The sequence below is a fragment of the Gymnodraco acuticeps genome, unplaced genomic scaffold, assembly GCF_902827175.1.
Source record: "Gymnodraco acuticeps unplaced genomic scaffold, fGymAcu1.1, whole genome shotgun sequence".
Taxonomy (NCBI): Eukaryota; Metazoa; Chordata; class Actinopteri; order Perciformes; family Bathydraconidae; genus Gymnodraco; species Gymnodraco acuticeps.
The window spans coordinates 77,567-104,413 of NW_022992043.1; the positions used below are offsets into that span (position 1 = coordinate 77,567).

The 26,847-nt window shown below is 39.5% G+C and overlaps 1 protein-coding gene across 1 annotated transcript in view; it reads right to left on the reverse strand.

The window, feature by feature from the left end:
- The window catches only part of aass (aminoadipate-semialdehyde synthase), a gene marked incomplete at its 5' end in the record, with an annotated part of 62,967 nt that extends 37,619 nt beyond the window's left edge, over positions 1-25,348 (reverse strand). The window contains 7 exon segments of the mRNA XM_034201962.1: positions 4,432-4,580; positions 11,696-11,823; positions 13,659-13,737; positions 15,313-15,459; positions 17,432-17,499; positions 18,756-18,840; positions 25,172-25,348. Coding sequence (XP_034057853.1) covers positions 4,432-4,580; positions 11,696-11,823; positions 13,659-13,737; positions 15,313-15,459; positions 17,432-17,499; positions 18,756-18,840; positions 25,172-25,348 — 833 coding nt within the window.
- Positions 25,349-26,847: the final 1,499 nt, after the last annotated feature.

Here is a 26,847-nt window from a genome sequence, read left to right on the forward strand (position 1 = left end):
TTTAGTTCCACCTGGAGTAAATCCACAAGCTACCCTGCAGTATACAAAGTCATTCAAACTAGCTGCACCTTTACCAGCTTTGAGAACACTTTCATGATCAATCATTATAAAACATATCATATATATTATTCTGAAATGGACCAATCTGCACAACGACTACTTTCACTTTCACTATATTTTGATGAGAATACTTTTCTACTTTCACTTGAGGAACATTTTGAATGCAGGACTTTTACTGAAACAGAGTATTCCTACACTCTGGTACTTCTACTTTTGCTAAGTACAAGATCTGAGTACTTATAATTTCACTACAAGATCTGAGTACTTCTACTTTTACTCAAGTACAATACCTGAGTACTTATTCCACCTCTGGTAGCGTATTAGTCTGAATTGTAGCCACAAAATCACGCAGAGCTGCATAGAAATAGACTCACAATGGTAACAAGTGGAAAATAATATTTACAAATGTGAACAATGATTTGTAGGTAATGCTGACTACTCAAGAACCTGACTTATACTTCTTCAAAGGAAGACTGTGTTCATTCTACCATTACATGGGATTAAAGCAACATGTAGTTTTACTTGTATAATACTTCAATTTTATATAAAAGACAGTTTGTTTTCATCTGTTTTCAAATAAACAAAGTCTTGGCTTTCAGAATATTAAACTTGTTTCGGCAAATTCAGATGATAAATACAGCTTTGAAGCTTCGGCATAATTACAAGCGGAGAACTGAGTAACTTAACTTCACAGCAGGCGTAACAACAGCCGGTGTTTCTTGTGAGTGTTTCCCCGGTACACAAACGCAAAAATACACACACACACACACACACTCGCGAGCTTCCCCCAGACCAGTAATACAAACGAAGATGTGTCTTCGGGTCAATGTGGCTGATTTCGATAGAGCAAGTCACATTTGGTTAGACACGAAACATACTACCAGTAGAAATACATTGCTTTCAGAATCGCTCTGTGTCGAATCAAGAGATTATATTTCGTGACTATAACACAAAATGCCGTGAGTGCTTCATCCTCTGAACACCACACGATGGCGACTGTAACGCACATATTAACATAGGTACGCTCCTCTGAAATGATTGTCCCCTGCAATTATTATTATCCCTCATCGAGTTCGCTATTCAGCTAGCTAACGTTAGCTTAAACAAACGTAACATGCCACGTTAGCCTAATCTAAAATGCTCTACTCCGGCGTACCTTTCATGTGGCTCGTCAGCGCAGACTCTCGCATCGTTATTTTTGCAAACGTTGCAGGAGGCTACTCGTGGGCTTGACCCTCGTCTTAGCCATGGCTTGTATTTGTCTTCTGCTAGCCAACGCTCGTTGAAACTGCAACCTCCTGGCACACAGTCATCTATCACTCATCAGAATGCCCAGGTCACACGTAACGGCCCGTCCACACAGCGGCGTGCGTTGAAGCTTCCAACGCTTCTGCCCATTCACTTTGAATGGGGTGACGTCACTTTTAGCCGAACTGCATTTTGGGAAGCGACGTGGAGCGTTGCTGGCGTAGCTGGCGTCAAAAGTTGAGCAATGTTCAACTTTTGACGCCTCGACGGAGGCGTCAGCCAATGAAATCCCGTTTATTCAAATGTGCCAGTACAATCGCTAGCCAATCAAACCGCGTGTATGCTGGGAGAGACTACGCAGGTCATTTCCTCATATTCCAAAAAATGGAGGGAAAATTCATTATAGCGGTAGTGAATCACCCGGTGCTGTATGATCAGTCTCTGTTGATCTACCGGGATACAAACCGGAGGAGCGAGGCATGGAGGGAGGAGGCAGAGACAGTGGGTGAAACTGGTAGGTTTTCGCCTGTTTGGGGATTTTATATCCAGTTTACTTCGTTTTAACTTTGCTATTGCTTTGTATGTCGGGGGCGGGAGATTCATGTGATTGGTTGTTGGTCGCGTTGCTCGCAAAAAATCCCCAAGCTTCAGATACGCCCACTTCCAAGCGTCAACGCACGCACTTGCAGGTCGCGCGCATAGCGCGGGAAGGTGCAGCGGAGCTGTTTTAGAAGCGAAGCAATTATTTTCTTTTAATCTAAAAAGCGAACTATTCAGTCAGACAGCAATTTATTGTAAAAGTAAAGCATTTACATTTTCAAGCACTTTATCTCAATTTCAAGCACCATTCCCAAAATTCAAGCACTTTCCCAACCTTGAAAACACCACGTCAAATTTCAAGCATTTTCAAGGATTTCAAGCACCCGTACGAACCCTGGACACTACATACTGATATACACCTGAACACCAGCAGGAGAGGACTCTTTAAAGTAGAGACACTACATACTGATATACACCTGAACATCAGCAGGAGAGGACTCTTTAAAGTAGAGACACTACATACTGATATACACCTGAACATCAGCAGGAGAGGACTCTTTAAAGTAGAGACACTACATACTGATATACACCTGAACATCAGCAAGAGAGGACTCTTTAAAGTAGAGTCACTACATACTGATATACACCTGAACATCAGCAGGAGAGGACTCTTTAAAGTAGAGACTCTACATACTGATATGAACCTGAACATCAGCAGGAGAGGACTCTTTAAAGTAGAGACACTACATACTGATATACACCTGAACATCAGCAAGAGAGGACTCTTTAAAGTAGAGTCACTACATACTGATATACACCTGAACATCAGCAGGAGAGGACTCTTTAAAGTAGAGACTCTACATACTGATATACACCTGAACACCAGCAGGAGAGGACTCTTTAAAGTAGAGACACTACATACTGATATGAACCTGAACATCAGCAGGAGAGGACTCTTTAAAGTAGAGACACTACATACTGATATACACCTGAACATCAGCAAGAGAGGACTCTTTAAAGTAGAGACTCTACATACTGATATACACCTGAACACCAGCAGGAGAGGACTCTTTAAAGTAGAGACACTACATACTGATATGAACCTGAACATCAGCAGGAGAGGACTCTTTAAAGTAGAGACACTACATACTGATATACACCTGAACATCAGCAGGAGAGGACTCTTTAAAGTAGAGACTCTACATACTGATATACACCTGAACATCAGCAGGAGAGGACTCTTTAAAGTAGAGACACTACATACTGATATGAACCTGAACATCAGCAGGAGAGGACTCTTTAAAGTAGAGACACTACATACTGATATGAACCTGAACATCAGCAGGAGAGGACTCTTTAAAGTAGAGACACTACATACTGATATACACCTGAACATCAGCAGGAGAGGACTCTTTAAAGTAGAGACACTACATACTGATATACACCTGAACATCAGCAGGAGAGGACTCTTTAAAGTAGAGACACTACATACTGATATACACCTGAACATCAGCAAGAGAGGACTCTTTAAAGTAGAGACTCTACATACTGATATACACCTGAACATCAGCAAGAGAGGACTCTTTAAAGTAGAGACTCTACATACTGATATACACCTGAACATCAGCAGGAGAGGACTCTTTAAAGTAGAGACACTACATACTGATATACACCTGAACATCAGCAAGAGAGGACTCTTTAAAGTAGAGACTCTACATACTGATATACACCTGAACATCAGCAGGAGAGGACTCTTTAAAGTAGAGACACTACATACTGATATACACCTGAACATCAGCAGGAGAGGACTCTTTAAAGTAGAGACACTACATACTGATATACACCTGAACATCAGCAGGAGAGGACTCTTTAAAGTAGAGACACTACATACTGATATACACCTGAACATCAGCAAGAGAGGACTCTTTAAAGTAGAGACTCTACATACTGATATACACCTGAACATCAGCAGGAGAGGACTCTTTAAAGTAGAGACACTACATACTGATATGAACCTGAACATCAGCAGGAGAGCATTAACAGTGTCAGAAGCCAGGTGGAAATAACTTATTAATTAGGTTGGGTTAATCGTTAGCTATCGTTATGAATCATCCAGGGGTTTATGATGGTGTATCCGTCCACAGTAGCTCCTGTTATCTCGCTTGTGTTTGCACATGACAGATTAAAATGAGACGAACCTCTTATCTCTGACTCAATGAAGGCAAACAGACTAAATGACAAACAAGAGGCGAAGCTTCAGTGAAAGATATGAAGGGTTTCTCCAGGTGAATCTTTTCAAACACAGGAGGTGATTTTCAGAATAAAAGGATGCTCTTACCACCTTTACAGCTCAGGGTTCACTGACTACCTGCACACACTCGTCTGTGTTGGATATGGCGTGTGTTTCATGGACCCCTCGTTTCTGTTGTGCTATATGTGACATGTATGTAGTAACTTTCGTCTCTATCTACTTCATCCTTTCTTTATAACTAATGCTGTTGATGTGTTGTGATTTTAAAAAGGTGTCTATTATCATCTGGCCGCGGACAACAGCTGGAAATTAGCAATGTCGGCTAAACGTACTTGTGCGGCAGGTGTGGAGCTCCCTCTGTGGCCAGAGGCGACTTCTTCAGAGGTTTGATCAACTTCTGGGCATCGATTCTTCTGAGGAGGCGGGGGGTGTGGGGGTCCCAGTAAACACCGTTAATCAGGCAGGTGGTGTAGGGCGCCACCTGTAGAACATGACATTACATTATTATTGTTACATATTACTTGTTAGACGATTTTTAGAGTTAGAGCGACTTGCATTCCCCACAGGAGCAGTGATGTGCCTTGCCCAAGGACACAGCCGCATGCTGACGGCAGGGGGATTGAACCAGTGCCCCCCTGATCCCCCTGATCAGCGCACTAGAATTTAATTGCCATTTCTACACTGTAGCTTTGTGCATATGACACTAAAACCTTTGAATCTTAACGCACAATTAATTGCGACACAAAAAGGGAAGAAACTTAAATGCTAACTTCCTGCCCCCTTTATTGATCAGATGGACATAATAAATTCCCTCTCTTTAAGGTAAGGCCCGCATGTGATGAAAGTCAACACAAAGTGAAATGAGGTCACAGCTCTGAGAAACCCTGCCACGTGTGGTTTGTTCTGTAACAGTAAACACACAGTGAGCCGGGTAGCAGCTGTTTGGACTGAAATAGAGGAGGGGGAGGGACGGCAGCAGGTGGGGGGGGGGGGGGTGTTGTAACTAAAAAGGGATGAAAGGGGGAGACCAAGCCCCCAGGAAGTGCTCCGGACTCTGAGGAAAATATTCCTAGTGACCAAACGGCGGTACTACAGTTTCTGTATCGGTCCGTGACGTCACTGGGCCCAGAAACACTTTTTCCCATTGACTAACATTGGGAAAGTGACGTCTGTAAATCAGTGGATAATTTTCTTTTTAACTCAATAAACTAAGATAAGATAAGACTTTATTTATCCCGAAGGAAATTGTTGTGCCATAGTTACAAAAATACCCCAGCACGAACACTTTTATAGCCTTTATTAGAATCATTAGGTCCTTAAAGTTGTAAAATGCACTAAAAGCCGAATCCAGATTGAATTTCTCTCCATTTATTCTACTGAACAGCGGGAGATCGGGGGCGGGGCTTGAGGGGCAACTACTGCGCTCTATTAGCTACACACGGGTACTTCTGCTCTGAGAGCAAGGCATGATGGGTAATCTGTGATGTTTTGCTCTCGAAAATATCAGGCCATTTTGTCCTCATGCGCCAATGAGCAGCTCTCGTGGGAAAGAACGAGTTCTTATTATACATCCATTGGCAGAGAGGACAAAAGTACACATCCTTTACTCAAGAAGAAGTACAGATATTCGTGTTTAAAAATACTCTGGTAAAAGTACTGACTAAACTTCTTTACTCAAGTGAAAGTAAAGAGGCTTTGAAATGTACTTCAGCAAAAAGTACCCATAGCTAGCAGCTGTTTTAAAGAGTACCTGACCTCCCTTTATATTAATAGAACAATAATGTCATTGTTAGCTAATGAATGTTTCCATGCTGAACAACGGCAACATGACAACGTTTCCATTGGTCCCTCTTCTTTAGAGAAGACCAGGAAATGATGGATACACGGATCGTGTTCAAATCAATAGGCACGCAATGACTCTAAAGAATAATGATCACGCATCAAACACACATTCAGACTAAAGGAACCAGCTGTTTGGGAAATGAGAGAAGTAGAAAGTACAGGTATTTGAGTTCAACATGTAAGAAGTAGAAAGTACAGGTATTTGAGTTCAACATGTAAGAAGTAGAAAGTACAGGTATTTGGGTTCAACATGTAAGAAGTAGAAAGTTCAGGTATTTGAGTTCAACATGTAAGAAGTAGAAAGTACAGGTATTTGTGTTCAACATGTAAGAAGTAGAAAGTACAGGTATTTGAGTTCAACATGTGAGAAGTAGAAAGTACAGGTATTTGTGTTCAACATGTAAGAAGTAGAAAGTACAGGTATTTGTGTTCAACATGTGAGAAGTAGAAAGTACAGGTATTTGGGTTCAACATGTAAGAAGTAGAAGTACAGGTATTTGTGTTCAACATGTGAGAAGTAGAAAGTACAGGTATTTGAGTTCAACATGTAAGAAGTAGAAAGTACAGGTATTTGAGTTCTAAATGTAAGAAGTAGAAAGTACAGGTATTTGTGTTCAACATGTAAGAAGTAGAAAGTACAGGTATTTGAGTTCAACGTGTGAGAAGTAGAAAGTACAGGTATTTGGGTTCAACATGTAAGAAGTAGAAAGTACAGGTATTTGAATTCAACATGTAAGAAGTAGAAAGTACAGGTATTTGAGTTCAACATGTAAGACGTAGAAAGTACAGGTATTTGAGTTCAACATGTAAGAAGTAGAAAGTACAGGTATTTGAGTTCAACATGTAAGAAGTAGAAAGTTCAGGTATTTGAGTTCAACATGTAAGAAGTAGAAAGTTCAGGTATTTGAGTTCAACATGTAAGAAGTAGAAAGTACAGGTATTTGAGTTCAACATGTGAGAAGTAGAAAGTACAGGTATTTGAGTTCAACATGTGAGAAGTAGAAAGTACAGGTATTTGAGTTCAACATGTGAGAAGTAGAAAGTACAGGTATTTGTGTTCAACATGTAAGAAGTAGAAAGTACAGGTATTTGAGTTCAACATGTGAGAAGTAGAAAGTACAGGTATTTGTGTTCAACATGTAAGAAGTAGAAAGTACAGGTATTTGAGTTCAACATGTGAGAAGTAGAAAGTACAGGTATTTGAGTTCAACATGTGAGAAGTAGAAAGTACAGGTATTTGTGTTCAACATGTAAGAAGTAGAAAGTACAGGTATTAGTGTTCAACATGTAAGAAGTAGAAAGTACAGGTATTTGAGTTCAACATGTGAGAAGTAGAAAGTACAGGTATTTGTGTTCAACATGTAAGAAGTAGAAAGTACAGGTATTTGGGTTCAACATGTAAGAAGTAGAAAGTACAGGTATTTGAGTTCAACATGTGAGAAGTAGAAAGTACAGGTATTTGTGTTCAACATGTAAGAAGTAGAAAGTACAGGTATTTGAGTTCAACATGTAAGAAGTAGAAAGTTCAGGTATTTGAGTTCAACATGTAAGAAGTAGAAAGTACAGGTATTTGAGTTCAACATGTGAGAAGTAGAAAGTACAGGTATTTGTGTTCAACATGTAAGAAGTAGAAAGTACAGGTATTTGAGTTCAACATGTGAGAAGTAGAAAGTACAGGTATTTGTGTTCAACATGTAAGAAGTAGAAAGTACAGGTATTTGAGTTCAACATGTAAGAAGTAGAAAGTTCAGGTATTTGAGTTCAACATGTAAGAAGTAGAAAGTTCAGGTATTTGAGTTCAACATGTAAGAAGTAGAAAGTACAGGTATTTGTGTTCAACATGTAAGAAGTAGAAAGTACAGGTATTTGAGTTCAACATGTGAGAAGTAGAAAGTACAGGTATTTGAGTTCAACATGTAAGAAGTAGAAAGTACAGGTATTTGTGTTCAACATGTGAGAAGTAGAAAGTACAGGTATTTGTGTTCAACATGTAAGAAGTAGAAAGTACAGGTATTTGTGTTCAACATGTGAGAAGTAGAAAGTACAGGTATTTGTGTTCAACATGTGAGAAGTAGAAAGTACAGGTATTTGTGTTCAACATGTAAGAAGTAGAAAGTACAGGTATTTGTGTTCAACATGTGAGAAGTAGAAAGTACAGGTATTTGAGTTCAACATGTAAGAAGTAGAAAGTACAGGTATTTGAGTTCAACATGTAAGAAGTAGAAAGTACAGGTATTTGTGTTCAACATGTGAGAAGTAGAAAGTACAGGTATTTGTGTTCAACATGTAAGAAGTAGAAAGTACAGGTATTTGTGTTCAACATGTAAGAAGTAGAAAGTACAGGTATTTGTAGTTCAACATGTGAGAAGTAGAAAGTACAGGTATTTGTGTTCAACATGTAAGAAGTAGAAAGTACAGGTATTTGTGTTCAACATGTGAGAAGTAGAAAGTACAGGTATTTGTGTTCAACATGTGAGAAGTAGAAAGTACAGGTATTTGGGTTCAACATGTAAGAAGTAGAAAGTACAGGTATTTGAGTTCAACATGTAAGAAGTAGAAAGTACAGGTATTTGAGTTCAACATGTAAGAAGTAGAAAGTACAGGTATTTGAGTTCAACATGTGAGAAGTAGAAAGTACAGGTATTTGAGTTCAACATGTAAGAAGTAGAAAGTACAGTTATTTGAGTTCAACATGTAAGAAGTAGAAAGTACAGGTATTTGAGTTCAACATGTAAGAAGTAGAAAGTACAGGTATTTGAGTTCAACATGTGAGAAGTAGAAAGTACAGGTATTTGTGTTCAACATGTGAGAAGTAGAAAGTACAGGTATTTGTGTTCAACATGTGAGAAGTAGAAAGTTCAGGTATTTGAGTTCAACATGTGAGAAGTAGAAAGTACAGGTATTTGAGTTCAACATGTAAGAAGTAGAAAGTACAGGTATTTGAGTTCTAAATGTAAGAAGTAGAAAGTACAGCTATTTGAGTTCTAAATGTAAGAAGTAGAAAGTACAGGTATTTGAGTTCAACATGTAAGAAGTAGAAAGTACAGGTATTTGTGTTCTAAATGTAAGAAGTAGAAAGTACAGGTATTTGTGTTCAACATGTAAGAAGTAGAAAGTACAGGTATTTGAGTTCTAAATGTAAGAAGTAGAAAGTACAGGTATTTGTGTTCTAAATGTAAGAAGTAGAAAGTACAGGTATTTGTGTTCAACATGTAAGAAGTAGAAAGTACAGGTATTTGAGTTCAACATGTAAGAAGTAGAAAGTACAGGTATTTGTGTTCAACATGTAAGAAGTAGAAAGTACAGGTATTTGTGTTCTAAATGTAAGAAGTAGAAAGTACAGGTATTTGTGTTCAACATGTAAGAAGTAGAAAGTACAGGTATTTGTGTTCAACATGTAAGAAGTAGAAAGTACAGGTATTTGAGTTCAACATGTAAGAAGTAGAAAGTACAGGTATTTGTGTTCAACATGTAAGAAGTAGAAAGTACAGGTATTTGTGTTCAACATGTAAGAAGTAGAAAGTACAGGTATTTGAGTTCAACATGTAAGAAGTAGAAAGTACAAGTATTTGAGTTCAACATGTAAGAAGTAGAAAGTACAGGTATTTGGGTTCAACATGTAAGAAGTAGAAAGTACAGGTATTTGGGTTCAACATGTAAGAAGTAGAAAGTACAGGTATTTGAGTTCAACATGTAAGAAGTAGAAAGTACAGGTATTTGTGTTCTAAATGTAAGAAGTAGAAAGTACAGGTATTTGTGTTCAACATGTAAGAAGTAGAAAGTACAGGTATTTGAGTTTTAAATGTAAGAAGTAGAAAGTACAGGTATTTGTGTTCAACATGTAAGAAGTAGAAAGTACAGGTATTTGGGTTCAACATGTAAGAAGTAGAAAGTACAGGTATTTGAGTTCTAAATGTAAGAAGTAGAAAGTACAGGTATTTGTGTTCTAAATGTAAGAAGTAGAAAGTACAGGTATTTGAGTTCTAAATGTAAGAAGTAGAAAGTACAGGTATTTGAGTTTTAAATGTAAGAAGTAGAAAGTACAGGTATTTGTGTTCAACATGTAAGAAGTAGAAAGTACAGGTATTTGGGTTCAACATGTAAGAAGTAGAAAGTACAGGTATTTGAGTTCTAAATGTAAGAAGTAGAAAGTACAGGTATTTGTGTTCTAAATGTAAGAAGTAGAAAGTACAGGTATTTGTGTTCAACATGTAAGAAGTAGAAAGTACAGGTATTTGAGTTCTAAATGTAAGAAGTAGAAAGTACAGGTATTTGTGTTCTAAATGTAAGAAGTAGAAAGTACAGGTATTTGTGTTCAACATGTAAGAAATAGAAAGTACAGGTATTTGAGTTCAACATGTAAGAAGTAGAAAGTACAGGTATTTGAGTTCAACATGTAAGAAGTAGAAAGTACAGATATTTGTGTTCAACATGTAAGAAATAGAAAGTACAGGTATTTGAGTTCAACATGTAAGAAGTAGAAAGTACAGGTATTTGTGTTCAACATGTAAGAAATAGAAAGTACAGGTATTTGAGTTCAACATGTAAGAAGTAGAAAGTACAGGTATTTGAGTTCTACATGTAAGAAGTAGAAAGTACAGGTATTTGTGTTCAACATGTAAGAAGTAGAAAGTACAGGTATTTGTGTTCAACATGTAAGAAGTAGAAAGTACAGGTATTTGTGTTCTAAATGTAAGAAGTAGAAAGTACAGGTATTTGTGTTCAACATGTGAGAAGTAGAAAGTACAGGTATTTGAGTTCAACATGTAAGAAGTAGAAAGTACAGGTATTTGTGTTCTAAATGTAAGAAGTAGAAAGTACAGGTATTTGTGTTCAACATGTAAGAAGTAGAAAGTACAGGTATTTGTGTTCAACATGTAAGAAGTAGAAAGTAGAGGTATTTGAGTTCAACATGTGAGAAGTAGAAAGTACAGGTATTTGAGTTCAACATGTAAGAAGTAGAAAGTACAGGTATTTGAGTTCAATATGTAAGAAGTAGAAAGTAGAGGTATTTGAGTTCAACATGTGAGAAGTAGAAAGTACAGGTATTTGTGTTCAACATGTAAGAAGTAGAAAGTAGAGGTATTTGTGTTCAACATGTGAGAAGTAGAAAGTACAGGTATTTGAGTTCTAAATGTAAGAAGTAGAAAGTACAGGTATTTGAGTTCTAAATGTAAGAAGTAGAAAGTACAGGTATTTGTGTTCTAAATGTAAGAAGTAGAAAGTACAGGTATTTGTGTTCAACATGTAAGAAGTAGAAAGTACAGGTATTTGAGTTCAACATGTAAGAAGTAGAAAGTACAGGTATTTGAGTTCAACATGTAAGAAGTAGAAAGTACAGGTATTTGAGTTCAACATGTAAGAAGTAGAAAGTACAGGTATTTGAGTTCAACATGTAAGATGTAGAAAGTTCAGGTATTTGAGTTCAACATGTAAGAAGTAGAAAGTACAGATATTTGTGTTCAACATGTAAGAAGTAGAAAGTACAGGTATTTGTGTTCAACATGTAAGAAGTAGAAAGTACAGGTATTTGTGTTCAACATGTAAGAAGTAGAAAGTACAGGTATTTGTGTTCAACGTGTAAGAAATAGAAAGTTCAGGTATTTGGGTTCAAAATGTAAGAAGTCAAAGTAAAAAGTCGTCAGAAAAATAAGTAGTGGAGTAAAGTACTGATACCAGAAAAATGTACTTAAGTACAGTAACAAAGTATTTGTACTCCACTACTTCCCACCTCTGTTTAAGGGGGAGACTTACGCTGGTCCTGAAGTGCGAGGTGTAAAGCTCCGGGTGGTCCTCGTACTCCATGGGGTCGTATAAGCCGTCGCTCTTCCTCATCAGGTGGTGATGGCGACTCAGCACGGTGGCGTACACTCGGGACATTTCTGACCGGAAAACAAGGGGGAAAATCCCATTGAATAGAATCCTTTATTTTCATTATACAGGTACAATGAGATGAGTAGAGATACTCCTTTTTTAGTGCCATCAAAAAAACAAACAAGAGACGTACAACATTAAGGAGGAGACAACATACAAACAACAAGCATTCATACTTCAATATGCAGATAAAGTTGAAGTGCAGGAATATATCAGTTTGAGTAAATACATTGGCTTTTAGCTGAGGGAAAAAATACTGTGGAAAACTTTGGGAATATTCATTTTTATATTTGTGGAAAAACTTCGGATTCACGATGGCTAAACTGTCTCCAGTCAACACTAAAGGGAACAGCAGAGGAAGACAGGAAGTAAAGACTAAAGGGAACAGCAGAGGAAGACAGACAGGAAGTAAAGACTAAAGGGAACAGCAGAGGAAGACAGACAGGAAATAAACACTAAAGGGAACAACGGAGGAAGACAGACAGGAAGTAAAGACTAAAGGGAACAGCAGAGGAAGACAGACAGGAAGTAAAGACTAAAGGGAACAGCAGAGGAAGACAGACAGGAAATAAAGACTAAAGGGAACAGCAGAGGAAGACAGACAGGAAATAAACACTAAAGGGAACAACGGAGGAAGACAGACAGGAAGTAAAGACTAAAGGGAACAGCGGAGGAAGACAGACAGGAAATAAACACTAAAGGGAACAACGGAGGAAGACAGACAGGAAGTAAAGACTAAAGGGAACAGCGGAGGAAGACAGACAGGAAATAAACACTAAAGGGAACAACGGAGGAAGACAGACAGGAAGTAAAGACTAAAGGGAACAGCGGAGGAAGACAGACAGGAAGTAAACACTAAAGGGAACAGCGGAGGAAGACAGACAAGAAGTAAAGACTAAAGGGAACAGCGGAGGAAGACAGACAGGAAGTCAACACTAAAGGGAACAGCGGAGGAAGACAGACAGGAAGTAAAGACTAAAGGGAACAGCGGAGGAAGACAGACAGGAAGTCAACACTAAAGGGAACAGCGGAGGAAGACAGACAGGAAGTAAAGACTAAAGGGAACAGCGGAGGAAGACATACAGGAAGTCAACACTAAAGGGAACAGCGGAGGAAGACAGACAGGAAGTAAAGACTAAAGGGAACAGCGGAGGAAGACATACAGGAAGTCAACACTAAAGGGAACAGCAGAAGAAGACAGACAGGAAGTAAAGACCAAAGGGAACAGCGGAAGAAGACAGACAGGAAGTAAACACCAACGGGAACAGCAGAAGAAGACAGACAGGACGTCAACACTACAGGGAACAGCAGAAGAAGACAGATAGGAAGTAAACACTAAAGGGAACAGCAGAAGAAGACAGACAGGAAGTAAACACTAAAGGGAACAGCAGAAGAAGACAGAGAGGAAATAAACACTAAAGGGAACAGCAGAAGAAGACAGACAGGAAGTAAACACTAAAGGGAACAGCAGAAGAAGACAGACAGGAAGTAAAGACCAAAGGGAACAGCGGAAGAAGACAGACAGGAAGTAAACACCAACGGGAACAGCAGAAGAAGACAGACAGGACGTCAACACTACAGGGAACAGCAGAAGAAGACAGACAGGAAGTAAACACTAAAGGGAACAGCAGAAGAAGACAGGAAGTAAACACTAAAGGGAACAGCAGAAGAAGACAGACAGGAAGTAAACACTAAAGGGAACAGCAGAAGAAGACGGAAAGGAGGTAAACACCGTCAGTTTAAGTTACGCTAAATCATCAAAGGAGACACTATTCAGTCCTGAGACTTCCTCTGCTTACGTTTTACCAGCCTTACGACAAAGAGAAGCGCAGGAACGTCTTACCTCCAATTTCCGAGACGTCCTTCAACTCGTGAGGCTCAACGTATTCAACAGGAAGCTCGTTAAGGATGTCCTGGGCTCCCTAAAAGAAAGAGATGAGGATATCAAATATCTCACTGATACCGTTGGGACTGCCCAATTATCAAAGACTTTTGGAAAGCAAAGAACCAAGAACTCTGTTTTCTTGGTGATTCCAAGACTTATAAACATCAAGAAAAAACTAATTGTTATTTCTCTTATTTAAGCAAAAAAAAGAATATCTGTATTCTGGAAAAACTCTTGATTGCTCTTCATTTGAGAACCCTTGATTATTCAGTGGCTACAAACCTCATTGTCTGGCCTTAGAGAAATTAAGCTATGCTATAAAAGAAAATTGTGAAATCTTCTATAAAATATGGCAGAAATTCCTACATTTTTGGAAAAGGAACGAGTTGGGACCATGTCGAATTAATACTTAAACAAAATGCTACATATGATTGGATAGTATTAAGCTTCTTGTAAACAAGCTTTGCAATTTATTGTTAAGACTTTTTGATCATTTCACATTAATTAAAACTAGGGCCGGGACTCGATTAAAAAAATTAATCTAATTAATTAGAGGCTTTGTAATTAATTAATCGAAATTAATCGCATTTTTAATCACATATACATATTTGACCTGAGAACAGTGAGAAGCCTTCCGAGTAAATTGCCAGAACGCCGACACCTCCTCATCTCCACCGCTTCCATGTTTTATTTTGTGTTGCCATAAGTTAGTCTCTCTGCATTTCTGCGCCGGGCTAATGCTAATAATGCTAATGCGAGGATAATAAAATGGCGGCTTCACAAAACTTTTTGGGAGTTTTACGGGGCGTGGTTTGCAATCCGCCCAGCCAATCAGACATATAGCTATTTTCTCACAAGAGAGCCGCACGAAAGTCCCTGCTCTCTAGCAGCTCTCTGCTCTCTAGCAGGGACTTTCGTGGGGGTAAAAAGGTTCTCATTAACTAATTTTAGTACCGGCTCTTTTTGGTGTGAACACGATAAAAGAGGCTAACGTCCACGCTAGCTTCCACGCTAGCTGCTATATGTTTTGCATTGAGGTGATACTTGAGGCTTGATGTGCTGCGGTGATATGCGAATTCCTTTTTGCATAATTTGCACACAACCGTACTCTTATCGACGCTTCCATCCGTCCGTTTTTTAAAACAACATTTCCCACTGTTGTTCACTGTGGTTTGTTGTTGTCTGAAGTCATGAACGTTAGTTGGTGCTCCAGTATAATCGGTACGCCTGAAACTCATCCAGTGAGAAACGTTCCGCGGTGCAAAAATACGTGCGATTAAAATGCGTTAATTTTTTTAACGCGTTAATTTTTGTGTAATTAATTAATCTTAATTAACGCGTTAAAGTCCCGGCCCTAATTAAAACATTTTGTACATATCTTTGATCACAGATTTCTTTATGTTTTCCCTTTTTAAACATTTCATAGTATTTCTTATATGGTTGGGGGGGTTAAACATGTGTGTATAGTCTTTGACTGGAAACAAAAACGGCAATAATCACGTTTGTCAAAAAAAAAAAAAAAAAAAAAAAAAAAAAAAAAAATCGTATTCTTTTGACTGTTGTACTTTTTTCAATTGTTTTTTTGTGTGTGTTAAATTAAACCTTGCTGTACCTTAGAGACGTTTCCGGTTCCGGTGAAACAAAACGTGACGGGCCCGATGGATTTGGGCATGAGCCCCATGGAGATCTCATACCCACAATCCCTCACTGCCTGAATGGCCTGGCTGACGCTCCTGTAGTTATGAGCCATGCCGATGTGCTGTGGAAGGAGAACAGAGACGGGAGGTGATTTTAAAGGTCCCCTACCATCATCCTCTTCTTCATCAATATATCACAGCTCTCAGATACATCCAGAGCCTGTCTCTGATTGGCTGAAACACCAAACAGATCATTGCAGCATTACCCATAATCCCCTCTGTTTCAGCCCTGTTTCCAAAGTGCTGATTCTCTGTCTGTTACTTTAGATGAAAATAACGAGCCCCTCCCCACGCCCCTCTGAGAGACATTTGGTTACAAAGAACTCAATGGTGCTCTAGGAGGAGATTCAGGTGATAAGGGGGGGGGGGGGGGGTTACCTTGGTTGCTGATTGGCTAGTGGTTACACAAGACAAAACATCGTTATGACAAAGTGGCCAAAATCTGATCAGCTCATTTTCAGACAGGTTTTTATAGAAATGGATCAAAAAGAGAGAGAATCTTTGTTCCTGAAACTTTCAGAGTCTCTTTCCAGAGAGGGGACACATGTTGATGTAGAAGAGACATGAAGAAGAGGGGACACGTGTTGATGTAGAAGAGACATGAAGAAGAGGGGACACATGTTGATGTAGAAGAGACGTGAAGAAGAGGGGACACATGTTGATGTAGAAGAGACATGAAGAAGAGGGGACACATGTTGATGTAAAAGAGACGTGAAGAAGAGGGGACACATGTTGATGTAGAAGAGACGTGGAGAAGAGGGGACACATGTTGATGTAGAAGAGACGTGAAGAAGAGGGGACACATGTTGATGTAGAAGAGACGTGAAGAAGAGGAGACACATGTTGATGTAGAAGAGACATGAAGAAGAGGGGACACATGTTGATGTAGAAGAGACATGGAGAAGAGGGGACACATGTTGATGTAGAAGAGACATGAAGAAGAGGGGACACATGTTGATGTAGAAGAGACATGAAGAAGAGGGGACACATGTTGATGTAGAAGAGACATGAAGAAGAGGGGACACATGTTGATGTAGAAGAGACATGAAGAAGAGGGGACACATGTTGATGTAGAAGAGACATGAAGAAGAGGGGACACATGTTGATGTAGAAGAGACATGAAGAAGAGGGGACACATGTTGATGTAGAAGAGACATGAAGAAGAGGGGACACATGTTGATGTAGAAGAGACATGAAAAAGAGGGGACACATGTTTGATGTAGAAGAGACATGAAGAAGAAGGGGGACACATGTTGATGTAGAAGAGACATGAAGAAGAGGAGACACATGTTGATTTAGAAGAGACATGAAGAAGAGGGGACACATGTTGATGTAGAAGAGACATGAAGAAGAGGGGACACATGTTGATGTAGAAGAGACATGAAGAAGAGGGGACACATGTTGATGTAGAAGAGACATGAAGAAGAGGGGACACATGTTGATGTAGAAGAGACATGAAGAAGAGGGGACACATGTTGATGTAGAAGAGACATGAAGAAGAGGGGACACATGTTGATGTAGAAGAGACATGAAGAAGAGGGGACAACATGTTGATGTAGAAGAGACATGAAGAAGAGGGGACACATGTTGATGTAGAAGAGACATGAAGAAGAGGGGACACATGTTGATGTAGAAGAGACATGAAAAAGAGGGGACACATGTTGATGTAGAAGAGACATGAAGAAGAGGGGGACACATGTTGATGTAGAAGAGACATGAAGAAGAGGGGACACATGTTGATGTAGAAGAGACTGGAGAAGAGGGGACACATGTTTGATGTAGAAGAGACATGAAGAAGAGGGGACACATGTTGATGTAGAAGAGACATGAAGAAGAGGGGACACATGTTGATGTAGAAGAGACATGAAGAAGAGGGGACACATGTTGATGTAGAAGAGACATGAAGAAGAGGGGACACATGTTGATGTAGAAGAGACATGAAGAAGAGGGGACACATGTTGATGTAGAAGAGACATGAAGAAGAGGATTTTGCACAATAGGTGACCTTTAAGTCCCTGATGACTGTTTTCTTACCAGGAAGGGAGTGTGGTGCCCGAGAGCCAGGAAACGAAGCCCCAAACCGTGCAAAATGTTTATCATTCCTACAAGGAAACACAGATTCATACTGATTAAATACTACCCGCTTTGACCTTCATTTAGGAACATATTCCCTGGATGTATGGAAATACAAATTAACCATAATTCCATTTCTTGCAGCATGCCGATGTTTGACTCGTTTGAGGAATACTTCACTCACAAAAACAATATTCTTTAGTGGAGTGAACCACCCTGCATGACCTTGAAACTTGTTTTTCTTGCATGCCTCCACGGTGACAAAAAAACTCAATACAAAACAGTCTCCGTTTACTTCAATGGATCAAGGTTTTTCACACCTTTGAGGCATGTGAGAAAAACAAAGTGTCTTCCAGAGTAACACGGGGTGAGTTATTAATACATCAATTAGATGAGTTTTTTTAATTATTTGTAAACTCCTATGTTTATATTTCTCTTATTCCTGCATCTTTCGTGTACTATAAGCTTTGTCTACTGCACCATTTGATGTGTTTTTACATTTTTTATTAAGCATATTGTGTTGCATTGTAAGGTTTGTATGGCCAACAACCACACATAAGCTATTGTGCATGTGACAATAAAGCCTTTGAATTGCTTTCTGTTTTCTTGTCCACAAATGGCCTCGTTAAGAGTGTCTTTTACATGACATGACATCACGTGTCACCTGTTAGTCGCTTTTATCCAAAGCGACTAACATACTCAATACTGTGGGCAATCCCCACAGGAGCAATGTGGGGTGAAGTGTCTCATGGACACAACGACATGCTGACTGCAGTGGGGTTTGAACCTGTGACCCCCTGATCCGAACACGCCACACGCCTCAACCCACTGTGTGTGATAATGAGGTCTAACAAAACTGCAATAATCACAACTAGGAGATATCACCTCTCAATATGATCCAGTTGCTTTTTCACCACACTGTGTTCAGCTGTATTTACAATGTTTCCCAACTCAAAGTGAATATCAAGATACAAGAATGTGTGGCTGGAAATGTAGCATTTTAGAAAAATGTTCTACTTGAATTTGTTTTTAACTTTTATTCTTAACAGGTCAAAGCTGAGCAAGAAGAAGAAAAAGGTGTTTTTGATTCAGCAGTTAGTCGTCGATTAATGTCTGAATAATTCAAGTGGATTCCAGTAGAAATCTTAAAACAGAGAACACGTCTCAGCTGGTTCAACATATTCAGGTACTGATTGTATCTACAGCGTTAGTTTCAACAACAGCTGCTTCTGCCAAAACTCTTTCACAACAAGAAATCAATATAGGAAATTAAATATATTCATACCTGCCACGCCGGCCCACTGACCGAACGCTACGATCCGGAAACCGTTAGCATCGACCATCTTCTCGTAGTCGATCAGACGAACCTCCTGAGAAGACAACGTTTTGAGTTTTTGGAGAAGGAGAGACAGAGATAAACAACAATATCGGCATTTTCGGTATCAGTAAAAAAAGCTATCGCACATTATTGTTAGAGCCAGTATTTAGTTTTATAAGAAAGGCCAACTAATCTGTAGTCAACCAGAGTATAAAAGACTACAATTCCCACGGTGCCTCCTCTAAAGTGACAGTGATGGGCAACCTGCTAGAAAGACGCCGTCGAGGAACAGTTTTTAACCGTCCAAACCCTTTAAGTTGTATAAGCATTATCAAGAAAGAAATAACACCTAAGTTGTTTGTTATTTTATTTGAGTTCTGCCTCTTAGTTTTGAATATTGTAAAGGCCTCTTTTCTTTGTTGCGTGTGTACAAGTTATTTTATTTTGAGCAAACACATCGCATAACATCATCCAAACCATCGGAGGCCAAGCAACTCTTCAACTGTAAGTAATATAAAGGAAGAAAACGAGTTAAAAATGTCAGTTTAAGGCTTGATAGAAAAAACAAGGAAGGAAGCCACGACAATTATTCTAAAGACAGAAGCAGACGCTTTTTTAAATCCCACATTCAAAGCTTTTGTTGAGATGTTCGAATAAAGCTCAGGGGTGTTTCTAGAAAGCTATAGTATGAGTAGTGTGACCCTGATCTCGTTTATAAGATGTATAAATTATCTCGAGAACACGAGGTCCGTAAACAAGATGTCTCCACGGACGTAAACAACAACGTGACGTCCGGAGCTCCGTAAAAACAAAGCGGTCTCTGCCGTCTGACGCTCTCATATTTCTGGAGTAATTATACCGTTTTGGAGGAACAGAAATATTGTTTTCTGGCATCACTTTTTACGGGGAAAATCTGCATTTTGGTATGAGGGCGCACGCCGAGAGTAAGAGGGCGCAAAACCCTGGTCATCGTCATATTTTCATCACGTTAAAAGAAGAACCCAATCCTCCGTTTAATTCAAGTGATTGAACAAATGAATGCCTCCAAACTGGCGGTTTCATTGACTTGTAGAGACGTCTTGATGGAGGGCAAAGTGAGCGCAGAAACGTAATTAAGTTTATTTTAATACGACTTTAGTTATGTATTCCATTAGTGTTAAGGCCGCTACATACCAAGCTGAGACCAAAGAACGCGTACCGAAGGCGTCCCGACTTTTACGTCCGCTACGACGCCTGCCTACGAACTAGGGATGGGAATGATTAATCGAATATTCGAAATTATTCAGGTATTCGAATAGTGAATTTTTTTTTGGGCGTTGATTACATATCATCAAATAGAATAATTCAATGTATACGACAGTGCCATAGCTAAGTGTGTTAGGTCTAAAGGTGTGTTTTGCTCCGCTCACCGGTCCCTCACAGCGGGCAGAGCTGCAGGTGCTGATCTCTCTCTCTCTCGCGTCCGGTTATACTTCACTCGCGTTTATGTCCAAATCCATCAGATCTAGTTCTAGCTAATGATATGGTTGCTGCCCCTCCCTACACGCAGATCACGCAGACTCAAACCTCATCTTAGGCCCAAATGCGGCGCAAATGCGCTCCGCAGCCGTAGCGAGGTTTCGGCGCTAACAGTTCATGAGCGTGCTCCCCCGCCCCCTGTCAACACTCGCTGCTTGGCAACCGTGTGTGGCGGCAAAGTGCATAGACATTTTTGACTGGAGAGATTTAAGTTTTGCCGGTATTCAACATATTTGACCAGTCATACTCCAGTAATTATTTACACTCTAAGAAGAGTCCTACACAACAGACATGGCGTCAAAAAGGAGTAATGTGTGGAAATATTTTGACCAGGTTGGTGAGTGCGGTGTAGAGTGCAAACTATGCCAAATTAAACTTATATATACATGCTATACCTTGCTATACCCGCAACCTCCGTTCCAGCTGAGAGGGTCTTCTCTACAGCTGGCCTGATTGTGAATCGCCTCCACACCCGCATCTCCCGAGCATGTAGACATGCTCATATTTTTAAACAAGAATCAGTAGCCTATTGAATAGCTGCATTCTGTGCTTAGGCCCTGTTATAGGTTTTTGATGTTTTAAGCATGAAAGCTGTAGGCCTATAGCTGTCAAACTGTGATCACCAGTTCAATACATTTGACAAATTCGACTTGATTTCTATATTTATTTGAACATGTATTTATTTATTTCCAAAAGTTATTGAAAAAATGTTTTAAAAAAAAATATTAGATTTTTTTTTTTTTATAGGATATGTACATTTCGGTTAACCGGTTAACCGTTTTTTGGGGGGTCGAATAGTCGAATATACATTTGCTTTCAAATTCCGATCCCTACAACGAACACACCGTAAAGACTTCAGTCGACGAGTGGCAATAACTGTCCTTACCAGCAGGCAGCGGTAGTGTGTATTCGTCATTCAAAAGAGGCAACAACCAATCAGAGTGATTTATTTGGCCGACTTTCTTCTTGCCGCGGGAGGTGTGAAAATGTGCCGTAAAGCAACGACGGTGCGGGACACACCAACGCCGTAGGGCGCCGCGAATGCCCGACTGCCTCTGACTCCCAAAATCGGGTAGGTGTGTCAGGGCCTTTAGAGCCACTTTAAAACTGTTTTTGACTACAGGGAAAAGGGATGTTGTTAAAAAGGATAAACGCCAACATTGGATTAAAGCAAGGTCAGTTCTTTAGATAAAAGCCTGCATTGAATTTCAGAAAAGAAGTATTTTTCAATAAATGTTGACTGTTGGACTGCAAAACGCTCTGGAGTCATTAAAGATATGGATCACACAAGTTTAAAACAACGAAGGTACCACCAGGATGTAATTCTACTAATAATAATAATATGACACTTAACACAATTAATTCGTTGTGAATGCAGCTTCGAGCATTTTCACCATTTGATTGAGCCCTTATAAAGACTCAACATGTAATAAAAGCATTACTCTGTTATTTGGCTCATTAAATCTATATCTATGGCTTTGCATTGAGCTCATTATCAACATACTCAGCTGTGATTGGTCCACTGCTGTGTATTTGTGTTCTGCACCTCAATAGGAAAGGGTCCATTGTGCACAACATTTGCATTTTCTCAACTCTCTCCTGTTGACACTTTAAATCTCTGTTATTCTTCACTCGTGTTGCTTCATGTATTCCTGCATCAACATTTCGATACCCTTGAATACCCTGTAACAGTCTGCTTTCCACAGTATGCTAATTGTTTTGACATTTAACTGAGGAAACACATGGTTTGTAAAAGATAATGGTTTGGAGTTACGCAAAACGTGATTTTCCCCGACAAGATGTCTTCTGCTGAGAGCTTCAGGAACTGAATCTGGCAGAAACCAGCCGTTAAAGTGTCTGAATACGTTTTGAGACAAGGGGACTCTTTAAAGTAGAGACACTACATACTGATATACACCTGAACATCAGCAGGAGAGGACTCTTTAAAGTAGAGACACTACATACTGATATACACCTGAACATCAGCAGGAGAGGACTCTTTAAAGTAGAGACACTGCATACTGATATACACCTGAACATCAGCAGGAGAGGACTCTTTAAAGTAGAGACACTACATACTGATATACACCTGAACATCAGCAGGAGAGGACTCTTTAAAGTAGAGACACTACATACTGATATACACCTGAACATCAGCAGGAGAGGACTCTTTAAAGTAGAGACACTACATACTGATATACACTCTGAACATCAGCAGGAGAGGACTCTTTAAAGTAGAGACACTACATACTGATATACACCTGAACATCAGCAGGAGAGGACTCTTTAAAGTAGAGACACTACATACTGATATGAACCTGAACATCAGCAGGAGAGGACTCTTTAAAGTAGAGACACTACATACTGATATGAACCTGAACATCAGCAGGAGAGGACTCTTTAAAGTAGAGGACACTACATACTGATATACACCTGAACATCAGCAGGAGAGGACTCTTTAAAGTAGAGAACACTACATACTGATATACACCTGAACATCAGCAGGAGAGGACTCTTTAAAGTAGAGACACTACATACTGATATACACCTGAACATCAGCAGGAGAGGACTCTTTAAAGTAGAGACACTACATACTGATATGAACCTGAACATCAGCAGGAGAGGACTCTTTAAAGTAGAGACACTACATACTGATATACACCTGAACATCAGCAGGAGAGGACTCTTTAAAAGTAGAGACACTACATACTGATATACAACCTGAACATCAGCAGGAGAGGACTCTTTAAAGTAGAGACACTACATACTGATATACACCTGAACATCAGCAGGAGAGGACTCTTTAAAGTAGAGACACTACATACTGATATACACCTGAACATCAGCAGGAGAGGACTCTTTAAAGTAGAGACACTACATACTGATATACACCTGAACATCAGCAGGAGAGGACTCTTTAAAGTAGAGACACTACATACTGATATATACCTGAACATCAGCAGGAGAGGACTCTTTAAAGTAGAGACACTACATACTGATATACACCTGAACATCAGCAGGAGAGGACTCTTTAAAGTAGAGACACTACATACTGAGTATACACCTGAACATCAGCAGGAGAGGACTCTTTAAAGTAGAGACACTACATACTGATATACACCTGAACATCAGCAGGAGAGGACTCTTTAAAGTAGAGACACTACATACTGATATACACCTGAACATCAGCAGGAGAGGACTCTTTAAAGTAGAGACACTACATACTGATAGTGACCCTGAACATCAGCAGGAGAGGACTCTTTAAAGTAGAGACACTACATACTGATATGAACCTGAACATCAGCAGGAGAGGACTCTTTAAAGTAGAGGACACTACACACTGATATACACCTGAACATCAGCAGGAGAGGACTCTTTAAAGTAGAGACACTACACACTGATATACACCTGAACATCAGCAGGAGAGGACTCTTTAAAGTAGAGACACTACACACTGATATACACCTGAACATCAGCAGGAGAGGACTCTTTAAAGTAGAGACACTACACACTGATATACACCTTGACATTTAGCTTAAATAAGGCCCCTTTTAAATGTCAGGAGGAACCAGGGAATGGAGTTACGTAAATCATGATTTTCCCAGATGAGAGCTTCAGGAACTTAAATCAAACAGAAACTAGCTGCTAAAAGTGAAAATAAGATTGTTTCAACCACTAAAGGCTTATCTGTTACATTTTTATTTGAACACTTCTGTCTATGTTCTATCTTTTCTGATATAGATAATTAAGTATTTATTGCAAAGCAGGTAATGTTGATATACAAAGTGTGTGTTTAGGGCTCAATAAATCAACTTGACTTTAAATGTACCAGCAATTAAACTAGAGTGCAGGAACGGATTTACCATATATATTATATCTGACCAATAAGCACAGTTCTCCATTAATGTAGTGCCTCCACACTGGAAGCATATTACAGTAAATACACTGTTTAAAACTACATGTGCCACAATTTGACATAAAGCTGAAATAGAGTATCTAGTATGTAGAATATATAAAAGCAGTAATATAGGGCTAGGAAAAAGTGACAAAGTTTAGAGAAGTAGTACAAAACCTCCCCAAAAGATGGACTGTAAAGTACAAATTAACAACTAATCCCAAAAAACTAATATTTACTTGTTTCTTCTACATTTTGTATTGACCATAGCCTTTCAAATGTGTCTTTAAAAAGGTCAGCTAATTCTATAATTACTGCAGTCATAGACCCCTTTTCTGGATGTTTAGAGGCCCCTTTTCTAGATGTTTAGAGGCCCCTTTTCTAGATGTTTAGAGGCCCCTTTTCTAGATGTTTAGAGGCCCCTTTTCTGGATGTTTAGAGGCCCCTTTTCTAGATGTTTAGAGGCCCCTTTTCTAGATGTTTAGAGGCCCCTTTTCTGGATGTTTAGAGGCCCCTTTTCTAGATGTTTAGAGGCCCCTTTTCTAGATGTTTAGAGGCCCCTTTTCTAGATGTTTAGAGGCCCCTTTTCTAGATGTTTAGAGGCCCCTTTTCTAGATGTTTAGAGACCCCTTTTCTGGATGTTTAGAGACCCCTTTTCTGGATGTTTAGAGGCCCTTTTCTGGATGTTTAGAGGCCCCTTTTCTGGATGTTTAGAGGCCCCTTTTCTGGATGTTTAGAGGCCCTTTTCTGGATGTTTGGAGGCCCTTTTCTGGATGTTTAGAGGCCCTTTTCTGGATGTTTAGAGGCCCCTTTTCTGGATGTTTAGAGGCCTTTTTCTGGATGTTTGGAGGCCCTTTTCTGGATGTTTAGAGGCCCTTTTTCTGGATGTTTGGAGGCCCTTTTTCTGGATGTTTAGAGGCCTTTTTCTGGATGTTTGGACGCCCTTTTCTGGATGTTTGGAGACCCTCACCTTGCTCAGCAGGTCCTCCAGCAGCCCCATGTTGGCCTCCTGAGCTTTGATGGTGTGGGAGAAGAAAGCGTACGTCTTCCTGGGGATAATTTTCTCCTCGGGGGGTCGTTTCACCCCGATGATCAGAGACGCCTCGGAAAGATCCTCCTGCACCACGGCACCCGCCCTCAAGTAGTACTGGAAACAAAGAAAGGGTCAATGCCAGCTCCAAGAAGCACTCAAACGTATATACAGTTGCATTTAAGACAATTGAATAAACTAAAAGTGATCATTTGATCCACAGGGGGAAATGTTAGAGCATAAATCACTATTTAAATGAAATTAACACAAATTATAATGATATATAAAAGGATAATGGAGACCGACAGATCACCTATTTTCTCAAAGTAGATTAAAAATAAGCGTATATTTGGAATGATGTAGTTGTTGGAAATAACTTGGAATAAACCCTTAATAACTTCCCTGCGGTGTCTCTTGTGATTTAGGATTTCTAATCATTAGCTTAATGCAAACACAGAGGAGCAGTGGACGTGGTAATAAAGCAGTAGTAATACAAATAAATGGGATATTAAAATGACAATGTGCAATTAAAAAATAATAGTGCAAAAGACACTTAGAAATTCCCTACGGTACCTCTTGCAGCCATGTGCAATATTTAATTTAGACATTATTTGAATATAATTTAGGTAATTGTAAAACAAAAAACACATTTGATTAATATAAAAAAAATTGAAAAGCATGTCTCTTTTAGAATCAGGTGGGTCTTCTTCAGTAGAACAGTTTATTTACATACTGATATACACCTGAACATCAGCAGGAGAGGACTCTTTAAAGTAGAGACACTACATACTGATATACACCGGAACATCAGCAGGAGAGGACTCTTTAAAGTAGAGACACTACATACTGATATACACCTGAACATCAGCAGGAGAGGACTCTTTAAAGTAGATACACTACGTACTGATATACACCTGAACATCAGCAGGAGAGGACTCTTTAAAGTAGAGACACTACATACTGATATACACCGGAACATCAGCAGGAAGGACTCTTTAAAGTAGAGACACTACATACTGATATACACCTGAACATCAGCAGGAGAGGACTCTTTAAAGTAGAGACACTACATACTGAATACACCTGAACATCAGCAGGAGAGAACTCTTTAAAGTAGAGACACTACATACTGATATACCTGAACATCTGCAGGAGAGGACTCTTTAAAGTAGAGACACTACATACTGATATCACCTGAACATCAGCAGGAGAGGACTCTTTAAAGTAGAGACACTACATACTGATATACACCTGAACATCAGCAGGAGAGGGACTCTTTAAAGTAGAGACACTACATGCTGATATACACCTGAACATCAGCAGGAGAGGACTCTTTAAAGTAAAGCACTACATACTGATATACACCTGAACATCAGCAGGAGAGGACTCTTTAAAGTAGAGACACTACATACTGATATACACCTGGACATCAGCAGGAGAGGACTCTTTAAAGTAGAGACACTACATACTGATATACACCGGAACATCAGCAGTCGAGGACTCTTTAAAGTAAAGACACTACATACTGATATACACCTGAACATCAGCAGGAGAGACTCTTTAAAGTAGAGACACTACATACTGATATACACCGGAACATCAGCAGGAGAGGACTC